This window comes from Xenopus laevis, chromosome 3L, assembly GCF_017654675.1.
Source record: "Xenopus laevis strain J_2021 chromosome 3L, Xenopus_laevis_v10.1, whole genome shotgun sequence".
Taxonomy (NCBI): Eukaryota; Metazoa; Chordata; class Amphibia; order Anura; family Pipidae; genus Xenopus; species Xenopus laevis.
In genome coordinates this window covers 32,828,060-32,843,744 of record NC_054375.1, presented here as the reverse complement: position 1 = coordinate 32,843,744, position 15,685 = coordinate 32,828,060, and the positions used below count along the sequence as shown (strand labels likewise).

Genomic DNA, 15,685 nt, shown 5'->3' with positions numbered 1-15,685 from the left:
CACATTATTAAAACAAGAAGATACAGGGGGGGATACACAAAAATGGAGTCAGGAATTGGGGTGACAAAAGCCTTGTATAATATTTGGTGAATATGACCGTTGCCACGTCAATTTTGGAATAGCTAATTACTCCAGCTAATCACAAAGTTATTGTCATTTCACGTTAAAAGGGTTGTTCACCTTTAAATTAACTTTTAGTATGATGTAGAGAATGACAATCTGCAATTTGTTTTCATTTTTTATTATTTGTGGCTTTTAAGTTATTTAGCTTTTTCATGCAGAAGCTCTCCAGTTTGCAATTTCTGGTTGCTAGGGTCCAAATAATCCTAGCAACCACGCATTGATTTAAATGAGAGACTGGGATATGAATAGGAGGAGGCCTGAATAGAAAGACGAGTAATAAAAAGTAACCGCAACAATATATGTGTAGCCTTTCAGAGCATTTGTTTTTAGATTTGAAAGCTGGAGAGAGTCAGAAGATTCTCTCAATTAACTAAAAAAAATGATGAAAATTTAAAAATCGCTTAGAATTGGCCATTCTATAACATACTAAAAGTAAACTTGAAGGTGAACCACCCCTTTAATGATCAGTTTGGAAAGATGGAGTTGGTGAAAATTGCACTACTACAACTTTTTAATGTTAAAAAAGTGCCATATTTAAGAAGAGGAAATTCAGTTCTGAAAGTTAACAGAAGCAGCTTATTGCCAACCCTGGCAACCTGGGGGGCGATACTTGCTGAGGCAGGATTCTCACCTCATGGCAGCAACGCCCCCACTAGTGCAGAGTGTGCAATTACACGCTTTGCACCAGAAGAGCCAAAAATCCTGCATTTTCGTCTCTTAAAGGCATATTGTCAAACAAAACATGTTTTTTTCCAAAATGCATCAATTAATAGTGCTGCTCCAGCAGATTTCTGCACTGAAATCCATTTCTCAAATGAGCAAACAGATTTTTTTTTATATTCAATTTTGAAATCTGACATGGAGCTAGACATTTTGTAATTTGGGGAGATTTAGTCGCCTGGCGGCTAATCGCCACGACTTTCCGTGACCAATCTTCCCCGAATGCCTTACCTCACTCTGCGCCTGGCGCTAATCACACGTGGCGATTCGCTTTCCGAAGTTTCCTTGTGAGGCATCTTCGGAAAACGAATCGCTGTATTTGATTAGCGCCGGTGACTTTTCATTTTATCCAGGCGCACAGCGAGGGGAGGCATTTGAGGAGAAAAGTCGCTGCGATTAGACCCCAGACGACTAAATCTCCCCAAATCGCCCAGTGTGTCCCAGCCCTAAAATGGAACTACTTTCTGGCAGGCTGTTATTTCTCCTACTTAATTTAACTGAATCAGTCTCAGTGGGACTTGGCTTTTACTATTGAGTGCTGTTCTTAGATCTTTCAGGGAGTTGTTATCTTTTGTTAGGGATCTGCTATCTTGTTACCTTCCCATTGTTCTGTTGTTAGACTGCTGGTGGGGGGAGGGGTGATATCACTCCAACTTGCAGTACAGCAGTAAAGAGTGATTGAAGTTTATCAGAGCACAAGTTACTTGACTGGGGGTAGCTGGGAAATTGACAATATGTCTAGGCCCATGTCAGATTTCAAGATTGAATATAACAAGATCTGTTTGCTCTTTTGAAAAATGGATTTCAGTTCAGAATTCTGCTGGAGAAGCACTATTAACGGATGAGTTTTGAAAAAAATGTTATCCCATGACAGGATCCCTTTAAAGTTACTAAACTGGTACCCTGCCAGACGCTGCCTCATGGCTGGAGTGCCTCTGGCTATAAAGGGACAAATACACAATTTGTGTGCATTTTAAAACATGTGAAAAAACTCTGCTCTCTGCTGGAGAGAGGATCTTGCACTGGGAGAAAAGTGATGGTAGATATGAACCCCTGAAAAGTGCTCCATTGTATATTGAGAGTAGATATTGCCTATCAATAATGCACATAGGGAAGCAACCGGGCTCTAATTTTTAGATACTAATACAAATGATTCATACATTAGACTAATGGGTAGGAAATGTTTGCCTGCTCCACCCGCTGACCTGTGTGTACTGACCAATGGGCACACTCCAACCCTAATCCTACTCCCAAAAGCACAGTTCCACACAATACAATTCACTGCGTTGGAATTTATTGTTCCAATTTCCTTTAACACCTTCAGTGCACAGTTCGAATCCCATTTTAACTCTTTCAGCCATAACATAAGGCATCTGATAGGTATGAGCACAGCTGTGCAGATACCAGCACCAATGGCTTAGCAGCTGTAAGCAGACCCAACAGCCAATGGTACTGTGAATTAATGCAACTCATTCATTCCCATAAAGATATTTGTAAATGTAATCCGTCCATTGCTGCACTACTGATTTTGACTCTTGAAAAAAAAAAAATATATATATATATATATATATAAATAGTAGCTGTCCTCCATCCAAGACTCAACTGCTCATGTATTGCATGTTTCTTCAGGTCTGTAAATCAGCTGATTTCTGGCACATTTTTTCAAGAGTTAGCGGTGCACTGAATCCACTGTTTTAGGATTCGTCCAAATCCTGTTTTGTGAAAGATTGGGCCAGATCCCAAATTTTTGTGAAAGATTCAGCCGAATCCCAAACTAATCAGAACCCTAATTTTCACATGAAAATGAGGAAAGATTTGATTCGACCAGGCTCTTGGATTAGGCCGAATCCTGCTGAAAAAGGGCAAATCCCAAACCGAATCCTGGATTCGGTGCATCCTTACTACTAATTGAAAGAATATTAAGACACCTGCAATACTGGCTTCGGTATTCAAAGAATATAAGCACATGTCAATTTTACTTTGAAATACAATGCTTTACTGTACTAAGGACAAGATTTAAACTGTACAGCATTTCTGGAATGCTATGAGACAGCATTTGCAATAAGCCTTTGATTGACAGGCGCACAACCTATCACTATAAGGGCACTATAGCATTTTAGATGATGTGTTTAGGTGCACACAAAACTGTCTTTCAAGTGTGCAAAACATGACTGTCTTGCCCTTATAGTGATAGGTTGTGCACCTGTCAATCAAAGATTCAAACAGCAGTCTGCAACGCCTGTCAATGGAACTACACAAAGGAGTGCTTTACAGCAGATCCACTTTCCTCCATCTATGTATAAAATGCAGGCAGATGTAAGGGGAGGATATTTTGCGTATGCCCTTGCCCAAAGACTAATTGCACACATTGTGTTTTCTTCACTAATGAAAAAACTTTGGCAGAGAAAACGTCAAAACTTCACTGACATTAAAGGGGGTGGTACACCTTGAAGCTTTTGGTGTGTTATAGAATGGCTTATTCTAAGCATCTTTTCAATTGACCTTCATTTTATTTCTTTTTATTATAGCTTTTGCCTTCTTCATTTGACTCTTTTCACCTTTCAAATGGGAGTCATTTCTGTAAAGCTGCATATTTATTGTTATTTCTCCTTTATCTTTATGTTTAGGCCCTCTCCTATTCATATTCTAGTCTCTTATTAAAATCAGCGCATGGTTGCTAGAGTAATTTTGACTCTAGCAACCAGATCACTGAAATTACAAACTGGCAAGCTGCTGAATAAAAAAAGCTAACTAACTAAAAAAAAAAAAATCACAAATACCTGTAATAAAAAATTAAAACCAATTGCATATTGTTTCAGAAATCACTCTCGTCTATATCATACTGAAAGCCAATTTAAAGATGAACAACCCCTTTCAGCAATGAGCCAGGTTATAAGCCTAATGCACCTAGGGGGCAGCTGCTGCCTTATGGCGAACATCCTTGCAGCGAACATCCTTGCAGCAGGATCTAGACAAACTGGAACTCTGGGTGGCTAAAGCTGGCCATTAGATGTTGGGATTTTTAAAAGATCTGATCGTCATCGCGAGACCACGATTATCTCGGTCGGAACGATCATACGAATTGTCCATCAACTAAAAAGACCAATTTACCAGGAAAACAAAGGGGAGCTGGCTGCTTGGCCCTGCAAACATAGATAGATTGCACTGGGACGACAAAGATTTTTTGACCTGGCCGATCAATTTCCTGACAGATGTCGGCTGAAAAAGTATTGGTCGGACTTCGCTAAAATCGGTTAGTGGGATTCGAATGATCGCACATCTTACGATTTTTCGGCCGACATCTGTCAGGAAATTGATCGGCCAGGTCAAAAAATCTTTGTCGGTCCCAGTGCAATCTCTCTATGTTTGCAGGGCCAAGCAGGCAGCTCCCCTTTGTTTTCCTGGCAAATTGGTCTTTTTAGTTGATGGACAATTCGTACGATCGTTCTGAGAAGATCGTGGTCTCACGATGAGGATCTGATCTTTTAAAAATCTCAACATCTATGGCCAGCTTTAGATAGGCTTCACTTAGACAAAAAAGTTGGTACTTGATGGAAGTGTGTCTTTTTCAACCTAAATTACTATGTAATGGCACACATTGTGTTTTTCTCTGCTAACTGAGCTTTGAATCATCTTATGGAAGAAAGAAAGAAATCGTAGAAGAAATAACAGAAATCGTATATGCCAGCACTTATGGGGAAGATTTCCGCTAAAAAAACTTGGACTTAATGCCAACCAGAGTGCTTTGACTGCTACTAGTTGTATTGGCCGTGAAAACGTTTCCTCCATCTTGCAAGTTGCTTCCCATTCACATCAGTGATCGTGGTTCCCGACCTGAAGTAACACCAATCAAAATGCCCTATATGACATCACCATAACATATTGCAATCCCTGTTAACAAAAAGAACTACCGGTAATAATGTTAAATAAATGAACTCCATTCCGATACAAGCTTTACATGGCATTATCTTTATTATATGCACGTCCCTTTGCTCAATGACAACTACAAAATGTACAATGCTGTTTATAAATAATAAGGGATCACAGGCAATGTTACAATCAGTCCCATACTTGATACAACAAATGGTCCGATACATGTTTTCCCATTCAGACATTGCTGTATGGCATGCAGTCAGTATTATTGTACCCACTATTAGGGGAGTGGCTCATGGGGAGTCTTGGCATGAACAAAATATGTTGGGAAACACACTGCCCAAAGGCAGACATGGAAGTGACAACACTTGGGAATGCTGAATACTGAACTTCTAAGTGATCCTCCTGCCACTGCCAAATCTGCATTAGGCAGCCTGTTTTCTATTGATTCGTTTGGGAAGTGGGGACAAGCTGATAGACATTTGATCATCGCTATTAAAGCCTGTGCAAGTGTTAGTGGTAAAATCATCATAGGAAAATTATAGGGAAAAACGCTCAGTTTGGTATGCTCAACTTTCAGCTTAAATAGCTGCATGAAGTTAACTCTATACTGAATATAGACTCGCTACTTGAATTATCTCAAAGAAGAGCGGTTAACTTTGATGCTACTCTTGGATAAGCAGTGATTCAAACAATATATAAGGATAGCATGGGGAAGGAGCCCTCACCAGATGAAATGAGTAGCTCTGGTGCATCGCCCCTAACCAGTACCTGATGGTGAATTGCAAATAGAAGAAATCTCGACGAGCACGCCACGTCCTATGCCTATGTATCATCTGCTACGAAACTCGTCAGGATGATGTTTGCTTTTAACAAGTTGAAATAAAGTTCTTTTCTTCTATTTGTCAAATCATCATAGGCCTTTACCCAGTAACCTTCTACCACAAGTTGTTAAAGTGGGGGTCGTTCAGTTTGATGAAAACTCCAGTTTCTTTCCTTCTTTTTAAAATGGTTAAAGGGCAAGTAAACCCCAAAATAAAAAAAAATCCTAACCAAAGAAAACCTTATTCTAAGCAACTTGGCAATATACATTAATTAGAAACTTTCTATGTTTTTTAAGTTATTTGTATATGTATTGCTATTGAAAGCAGTGTTTGTCTCTTTCTATTCCTTGTCCCGATGTCTAAGACTGTTGATACAATGTAAGACAAGGCAGTTGAATAACAGACCTGTCTTTGCTGGGGAACCAAGACTTTTGCAAATTTGTTTAAAAAGTAACAACTGGGAGTTAAAACAATTGATATTGAAGCAGCATTGGCTTAACAAATATCTTTAAAACCACTGAAAATTTGTAATGAATGTATATTGGAATGTTGCTTAGATAGTTTTCTTTTATTAGGCAAATTTTTATTTTAAGTTTTGACTTGCCCTTTAAGAACGGCTGTTTTTTTTACCAATTTGAGTGATAATGGAAGTCTGTTGAGACCAAAGTCCATGCAAAATATGCTACAATAGAATTTTACTTTTATAAGACACTGGAAAGGGCTCACTAAGCTGTTATTTAATATACAGTAGCTGTTATATAATGAAAAAGATTTCCTATTATTTAAATGACAGTTAACAGTTAAGTGGCTACTATAGAATTCATGGATAGAAATGCTATTTGGTAACAGTGGATGTCCAACTGAATTTTGTTCACATGTGCCCCAACACTACTTCACCTTATACCCTAGTAATAATGAAACATGGTAATATTTACTTTGGGTATTACCATGCATGCATGGCTTTGCAGCTACCAACAAAACATTTTTGGGATATGAGGATTTGAAGTGACCACTGATGCAAAAAAATACAACTTGCTCTTATAGGCAGGAATATGTTGCAACCTTCCGATTTTCTGATGTAAAAAAATCTCTGTACCCCAAACCTTGGCACCCAACACATGGCACTGCCAAGTAGCATATGATCCTTTTTAAACACAGAAACATTTACCTACAGCCTGTGAAAGTAGCAACGTGTGTCACTGAAGAGCAACTTGCATTAAGGCAATTGTGGTTGTATTAGCCAGTGTCTTGCAGCACATACAATACAATATATGTAGCACCAATAACACAGACAAGGGTGTGTCAGGTGCTGAAGGGACTACATTTCGCCTGACAATCCATTCTTATAATATCTTGGTTCTCTTGTGAATTTCTTCTACTAAGTTCTGTCTGGCAACGTCAACCTATAAAGGAATTGAAAACAAAAACCTTAAATAGATAGTTATTTAAGTTAATCTAAAGAAAATTTCACATTGGTGTGGGGCTACTTTGATGATCAAAGGCCACTGCAATTTGATGTTAGGTACAAATGTTGACTTTAATTTCTACTTCAAAAGTCACCCAACCAAAACGTTGGTGTTATTCCTTTAAGCTTCTAAAATCAGTGGTGACTGGCACACTTACTTGTTGCTGGGAGTATTTTAGAAGCTTGTTTTTTTTATTGGAAGGCAAAGCAGCCGGTTGCTGGATTCACAGATCCGGTGTCTGAGCTATCTGGACTATGTGTCTGCTCCATATGGGGGCAGACACTGGATCTGTGAATCCAGCAACCGGCCAATAAAAACATAAACTTCTAATATCCTCCCAGCAACAAGCAAGTGTGCCAGTCACCACTGATTTTAGAAGCTTAAAGGAACATTAACACCATAAAAAGAGTGTGCAGAGCAGGACAAAACTGCAAAGATATCAATGATACTGTAAAATGCACTAATGGCCTATAGCTTTAGATCCAATACAGCTACATTTGTACATGTGCTAACAACTTTAGGGTGGAAATAAATGTTATAGGGTCACAGGAAGCTTCTGCCTTCTCCCACTTTGTGGCGCTTCCAGGGATTAGACCAAACAATACAATTAGATTCTTTGGGAGCAACTCCACCAACTATCAATTTTTCTTTTACCTTGTCCTTAAAGGAGAAACAAACCCCTTATTTAAAAAAAAAAACCTACCCCCTTATCCTACGTAGATATGGAGTGAGATAAAGTTAAGTAATGAATTACACAGGAGGGATTTAAAAGCACTTGGCACTTTACAATTAATTTCACAGAAACATCACATTTATTTTTCGTAAATACCTTTTAAGTGAATTGATTGATTGGGTGTACAGAGTTCATTAATTTAATGGTGATTAATAATCCATAATTAATTGCAAGTGTCAGGGGTATCCAATTAATTCATTGAATATTAATTAATTGGTCTGTAATATTTTGAGATACAATTCTCAAGGTCTTGAAGAAGTCTGCTTATAAGTGGGCATAGGAAGTAAGGAGAATTTTATACAGTCTTAAACAAGGTTTCTTTTCTTTATCCTTCTTAATTTTAAAATTATTTTTCAAAATCCCTTGAGTGTCTGAGTTAATTTTCCATTTTCTAATAAAATGAGATTATATTTAGACTGCTCACCTCTTCTCTTGTCGCAACCACTCTCAGCTTCACCACCCCATCCTTCAGCTCTTGCTCCCCAATAATTGCCACTAGTGGAATGCCTGATTCTTCACAGTACTGTAGCTGATTGAGTAACTTTGGGTTTTTCTTGTACAGCATTTCTGCCTGTAAGGATGTCAATGCAAAGTTTAATGAGCAAGATTCACTTCTACTTGATGCATCTTACAGGAATAAGTTGCTCTCAAACATCCTTTTTTGGCACAGTATTTCAGCATGTGAGTGGGAAATTTCATGTTGCTTGTTTTGGCTAAGGCACTATTACTGTGGAAACCTTATTGGGGGTCATCAAAATCCTAATCTATCCCATTATTTTCTGAAATATACTCTGACCAAATTCACACAAATTATTTCCCATTATTTATCATTATACTTTCCCAAAAAAATTCCAGTTCGGGAAAAAAACTTTATTTGTTTGGGTAGTCAGACTCTCAAAAGTATAAAGGTGACAGAATGAATTCTACAGGCATGTGTGAAGAAAGAACACCATACAGCATCCAAAATTTAAATAATTTAATTTAAGTTGTACATAAGGGAGAAATACACATGGATTCTCAACATGAGCCCCAAAATGTATGGAGCGTTGTGCATAATGTATCCATGTTGCAATTAGTACAATGTGAACATTATAGAGTAACTGACATAATTACTATCCAGCCCAGTGGAGTAACTAGATATTACTGGGCCCCACAGCAAATTATTTTTCAGGCCCCCAAAATGTTTAGTGGATGACCTGTTTTACCAATATTTATTGAAACTGTGTATGAATTAGGGCCTCATGGGTACCTTTACCGCCTGGCCCACCCTTACACCCCGATCCAGTCCCAGTCCTGTGTAACAAGCATCTCCTTATTTATGAGAGCACAGAAGAGGAATATAGCAATCTTATTTTTTTAAAAGCAAAGCCCATCAAAAAGAACTATTCAACAAATGGATATCCTTCGTTTATTTACCTTGATCCCAGCATTCCATAGCTCAGATATTAATTTCATTCTTTCTTCCAGGAGTTTTTTCTGGGCAGCGGCAACAAGCACTTGTGTCTCTGTGGTCCGGATTTTCTCTTCTGAAGCCTGATGGTAGAAAGCTCTTGAATTATAGGTGTCAGAGGATAAATGTCAATGTGTGTTTTTTGTATTTACACAAGGACAGACTAAAATAAGACTGAGGCTAGAGGAAGCCCATTCCCATCTGTAGCTAGCAACAGCTCAGAATGCTCAGGTGAGTAATAGGAAGTTGGCACTTTTAAAGGGGTGTTTCACCTTTAATTTAACGTTTAGTACGTAACTTTTCAGTTGGTCTTCATTGTTTATTTGTTATAGTTTTTGAATTATTTGTCTTTTTCTGGTGAATCCTTCCAGCTTTTGAAAGGGGATCATTGATCCCATCTAAGAAACAAATGCTCTGTAAGGCTACACATGTATTGTTATTGCTACTCTTCTACCCTATTCATATCCCAGTCTCTCATTCAAATCTGTGCATGGTTACTAGGACCCTAGCAACCAGATTCCTGAAACTACAAACCGGAGAGCTACTGAATAAAAAGCTAAACAACTCAAAAGCCACAGATAATAAATAATGAAAGCCAATTGCAAAATGTCTCAGAATATCACTCACTACATCATTTTATTAAAAGTTAACCCAAAGGTGCACAACCCCTTTAATGCTCTCAGAAGTGTTACAGAATGGTTCTAAAACTTTAAAATAATGTTTCTTTAAAATGATAGGGGTGAATAACTCAAAGGAGGGTAAAGCCAACCATAGTAAGTGAGTGAGGTTGGGTGTTGGGTTTTAAATAATGGATTACTCTTTGCTAACTTACCTCTGCTTTCTGTTCCATAATGGAAAATATCCTCTCAATTCCAATACTGACTCCAACACATGGAACTTTCCTCCCCTTGGGATCAAACATTCCCACTAATCCATCATAGCGGCCTCCTCCTGCAACACTGCCAACACTGACTGACTCCTCCACGTGGTCATTCTGCTGCTGAGCCACTCCTTGATTCTGTACCAGGACTGCTTCATAAATGACACCCGTGTAATAGTCCAATCCACGGGCCAGGCTCAAGTCAAATGAAACCTAAATGAAATTGTGAAAGTCTTGTAAGCTCTGAAGATTTAACGCACACTAGCACCAGGATGCATGGCTGTGAGCCACCTTACAGTGGTAGCAACAATATAACTGGAGTTCACATCATTATCTCCCTCCTAGCAGCTCACTGCTGTGTTATGCTGAACCTAGCACCTTAGCACAGACAGGGCCCTGTTGAGGGACTTTGTTTTTGCATGGTCTTGGCTTTAACCTGCATAAAATGACCATAATATTGTTGCCATAGAATATACATTTCTCTAGGTCTGCTTGGGGGACACAGGGACAGTGGGGGTATAGCTGGAACCACTAGGAGGCAGGACACAATAAAAAAAAAATAGAAACTTGACCCCTCCTCCTCCTGCTATACCCCTCCTCTGTAGGCAGAGACACCCAGTTTCGTTGTGTCCTCAGGAGGTTAGGACTGTCTCCTGCATTCAGGAGTATTTTACTATTTATTTTGCTCTTTTATTTTTATTTCATTACAATTCTTCACATCATATGGAGCTGGACAGCTACACTGAGTAGTCTGATCCATTACTTGAGGATGTCACCGGGGTCTCTTGTGCTCTGCACTGACCATCCAGCATTGATTCCCTCCCTCTGACATACAGAGAGAGGATGCGCTGGCCGGGACACAGGGCTGAGGTATAGCCAGGTTCATCCTGTTGCTCAATCCTCCTTATATGCCCCAAGGATCCCTACACTACAGTCTGGGAACTCCTGCCGTGGCTCATTTAAGGTAAGCATATATCCTTAATAGCAGCCTATTCACTCTCTGAGCAGCCTCCCCCTCTGCACAAACCATCTGCCTTGCACAGCAGTATAGGAGACTTTGTTGCAACCTGCAGGTCACTAGTTCAGACCCAGGCAGTATATTAATCAGCCTCCACCAAACACACAGGCACTTGATAAAGGGCTTCTGGCCGAAACATGTTGTGTGCAATAAAGAGCACCTAGCAGCAAGTTCTGCCTTTTCACTTGCTTTCTCTCAGTACTCTAACTAATTGGTTAATTTCCTACACCTGGAGCGGGTGTGCCTTACTGAGATTGAGAGCACAGCTGCCAAATCATCTCTACAAATTGTCCAGAATGGGAATGGTACTTATGTTTCCTACTGTCCTCACTGTCAGCAGCGCAAGAGAGTTATTGTGGACTTAACACCAGTTTTACAAGAGACTTCACTGGGGCTGTCTTTCACTCTACCTGGGGAGGCAACGGCTGGGGCAGATTTTGCACTTAGTGTACGCTCACCCTGTGTGCAACCCAAAAAGTGCGCGCCAGTGCCTTATGCACCATTTTTCTAAGGTGTGTGTCTGCACCATATGTCACTGCTAGGGGAGGGGCCATTCTTCGCACTCTCCATTGTGCGCCCAGGCAGCTACTTCCCATTGATTCTGGAGGAGGTTCCATTACTAGCAGACTCACCACGCTGGGCAGAGCTCTTTCCCAGCTTCTCTGCAGCGTAGCCCCCCCCCCCCCTGTTTTTTTCTAAGAACACAACAGGGCACTACTACTGACACAGTGGGGTTTTTAAGCTATTGCCACAGGGCAGCAGGCTTTGTAATTAATGCCTTATCAGGCTTTACTCTCCTCCAAGGCTTTCCTCCCAGCAGTACCTTGGGGAGGCATTTTCAGTTATATATATAACCTACATTATATATATTGTTAACTTAATTCCTCTCTTACAGGAACAGCTTGTGTACACCATGTCTGAAGGTACAGGTGATAACCGATGAAGTAGTTGCTGGCCTGGAAAAAAGGTTAAGTATTTAGCTTGTGCCAAATGCCGCATCTGGTCACAAGGACCCTCTGTGTTCCACGTGCAAGCCACCTGAGGCAGTTTCGGAAACTTCAGAACTCCGTCCTCAGGTAAGCCAAGCCTCCCATGGGGACCCATCAGGCCAGCCCCAGGACTCCACCCCCCTGGACCCCCCAGCCTCCCCCAGAATGGGCATCTGAGCTTGCCGCCAGCATTCCTAAATTGGCTCTCTCCCTTGATAAACTGTTAGCGTGGCTAGATGAGCCTCGGCCTAAGCCTCCAAAATGTAGAGCCCCCTCTCCTTCCGAGGATGAGTGTGAGGCGGAGTCCATCACTACTTCATCCCTGCTGCCTGACTCCGAGGAGGATCCGGCTCTGTCTGATGGTGAACTATCTCACAGTTCCGACCCAGAGGAAGGGGAATCCCCCCCAAACTCTCCTCTGAGGCCATTGATTCCCTCATTTCAGTATTAGAGACCCTTCACTTAAAGGAGCCTAAAACTAGTTGCTGTACCTCCTTGTTTAAGCGCCGCAGCAGGTCCTCACCTTCCTTTCCCCTCTCATGCTCAACTCGAGCAAATTATCCAACTGGAATGGTACAAGCCAGAGGGATGTTTCCAGGCTAACCGCCGTTTTCTCAAACAATATCCTTTTCCACAGGATCTAATGGAAAAGTGGACCTCCCCACCTTCAGTAGACGCGCCTGTCTCTCGACTATCTAAGGACACTGCTTTACCAGTTCCTGATTTAGCCTCCTTCAAGGACTCCATGGACAAGAAGCTTGAGGGCATTCTAAGTTCCCTCTTCTCTGCTTCAGGTACCTCCCTTCGGCCGGTTCTAGACTCGGCTTTGGTAAGTAGAGCCGTCCAAACTTGGTCAGACACCTTATGCTGAGCGATTGCCACAAGGGTCCCCCGTGAAGAACTCGCTCAATTGGCCTCGCAAGTCAAGGAGGCTGACTACCTATATGAAGCCTCCCTCAATGCGCTACAGGTGATTAGCAGAACTTCAGCCGACTTGACTTGTCGGTATTGGTTCGCAGATCTCTCTGGATGAAACTGCGGACTTGTCTTCAAAAAAAGTCTCTCACGACAATCCACGACCTGTAGAGGACGCTTCACTGGAAGGTCCAGGCCATCCTGGCAGTCCCGCAAGCCCACATCTGCATTACTCACCCCTTCTTCCCTTCAGCGACTCAGCCGTAGGGGGGGGGGAGACTTTGCAGGTTTCTCTCCCGGCCCGCCGGTTCTTCATGTCCAGATATCCTCTTGGGCATCAAAAGGCTCAGGCGCTGCACGACGCGGCAAGCTTATCCGTTCAGAGGTCATCATCCCTTTTCCGACTGAGGAGAGATTCCGAGGCTATTACTCAAACTTGTTTGTAGTTCCCAAGAAGGATGGATCTGTTCGGCCAATCCTGGACCTCAAGGAACTCCATACTTTCATTCGATCGCGAAGGTTCAAGTTGGAATCCCTCAGGTCTGTCATCGCGGCCCCAATTTTCTGTCCCCATCAGAGATTCTTGCGATTTGCCTTCCAAAATCGCCACTTCCAACTCACGGACCTTCCCCTTGGCCTGAATTCGGCCCGTCGTGTCTTTACCAAGATCATGTCGGTGGCCACTGCTCTAATCCGCACAAGGGGGATCTCCATAACTCCTTATCTGGACGATCTCCTGATCAAGGCACCTTCATTTGCAGTGGCCCAGCAGGCGTTGCACTTCACCATGGTTCGATTACAGGAGTTTGGTTGGTTCATCAACCTGGACAAGTCCTCGTTAACCCCAAGCCAATCCATGGTCTTCCTCTGGATGCAGTTCAACACCCAGACACAAACTGTCCCAGTGACAAGGTCCAGCATCTACGGACCCTTGTGCGGTCTCTCCTCCCGAAGTCCCACTCCGCGAGATTCTACATGAAGGTGTTGGGAGTCATGGTTTTGATGATAGAATCAGTTCCCTTCACCCAGCATCACCTCAGGGAGCTTCAGTGGAATATTCTTGTGGCCTGGAGGCACAAATCCCTTCTCCTGGAATTTCGTTTATCCCGCAGGACTCGAGTCTCTCTTCTCTGGTTGTTGCAAACCAGTCACCTGACCAGGGGCAGACCCCTAGGGGATCCACAATGGTGACTGCTCACCACAGATGCAAGCCTCTCCGGTTGGGGAGCAGTGCATCAGTATGCATCAGGGTCGGTCAGCGCAGGGTCGCTGGTCTCTATCAGAACAATGTCTTCACATCAACCTTCTTGAGATACGGGCAATCCGTCTCGCCTGTCGGCCATCTTCATTCCAGGTCTCTTAAACTGGGAAGCAGATTATCTCAGTAGACAATCCCTAGATCCCTGCGTGTGGCCTGTAAAGGACAACATCTTCCACAAGATCACTCAAAGATGGGGGACGCCAGAGGTCGATCACATCACAATCGTAAGGTTCCTCTCTTCTTTGCAAGGTCCAGGGACCCTCTGGCGGCAGACGCCCTCACTTCTCCCTGGGACTTCCATCTTGCGTTCATTCCAAGAAAGATCAAGAAGCTTCAGAGAGAACTCTTTACTCTCATCCTCATAGCTCCAACATGGCCCCGTCGATCCTGGGTCTCGGATCTAGTACATATCTCAGTAGAGGAACCTTGGCCTCTCATCCTGGACCTTCTCTCTCAGGGTCCAATCCTTCACCACTGTCCTGCCAACCTCAATTTGATGGCGTGGCTACTGAAACCGCGATCCTGAGACGGAAGGGGTTCTCTGACACTGTCATTCTACCATGCGTGCAGCCCGCAAACCGGTCTCCGCCAAGACCTACCATTGGGTCTGGTTCACTTACCATTGGTGGTGCCAATGTAATGGTTTTCCACTCCACTCCTTCTGGCCTTATACAGGATCGCTGAAATCTCAGTTTTCGGCACTTCCATCCTGTTCCAAAGACCTCTTGCCTTGTTCCCAGATGTTAGGATTTTTCTTCAGGGAATGGCCCACATAAAGCGCCTGGTACTTTCACCGGTGCCAAATTGGGACTTAACCCTAGTCCTATGTTCCCTGCAACACGCTCCCTTTAAACCCATGGATTCTATTCCACTTCAGTGGCTCACATTTTTTTTTTTTCTGCTGGCTATTGCCTCAGCATGGAGAGTATCTGAGATCTCTGCCCTCTCCTGTAGGTCTCCTCTGTTGACCTTCCACAACGACAGGGCAGTACTTCATACTTCTCCCTCTTTTCTTGCCAAGGTGGTTTCCACTTTCCACCTCAACCAGGAAATTACGATTCCTACCTTCTGCCCATCCCTTTCCAATGCAAAGGAAGCAGCACTGCACACCCTCGACCCCGTTAGGGCCCTCAAGTTTTACCTGCAGATTTTCTGTTGATTATTAATAACCTCCTGTTTCTCCTTTGGTACGAACTGAGTGTCTCTGCCTACAGAGGAGGGGTATAGCAGGAGGAGGAGGGGTCAAGTTTCTATTTTATTTTTTTTATTGTGTCCTGCCTCCTAGTGGTTCCAGCTATACCCCCACTGTCCCTGTGTCCCCCAAGCGACAGAAGAGAAAGAGATTTAACGATGAGTACACAAAATCTCCTTTTCTGGTTGATCTATCATGCACCAATGTTTACACTGCAACACAAGAACTGACCACCATAACT

The 15,685-nt window shown here is 42.4% G+C and overlaps 1 protein-coding gene across 1 annotated transcript in view; it reads right to left on the bottom strand.

Annotated features, from left to right (window-relative positions):
• Positions 1-4,791: 4,791 nt before the first annotated feature.
• Positions 4,792-15,685, bottom strand: part of hars2.L (histidyl-tRNA synthetase 2 L homeolog) — a 28,688-nt gene continuing 17,794 nt past the window's right edge. Inside the window, exons 10-13 of the mRNA XM_018252047.2 lie at positions 10,022-10,282; positions 9,156-9,272; positions 8,164-8,310; positions 4,792-6,943 (exon numbers count right to left, since the gene is read on the bottom strand). Of these exons, the coding sequence (XP_018107536.1) occupies positions 6,884-6,943; positions 8,164-8,310; positions 9,156-9,272; positions 10,022-10,282 (585 nt within the window). The 3' untranslated portion in view covers positions 4,792-6,883. The remainder of the gene's footprint in view (positions 6,944-8,163; positions 8,311-9,155; positions 9,273-10,021; positions 10,283-15,685) is intronic.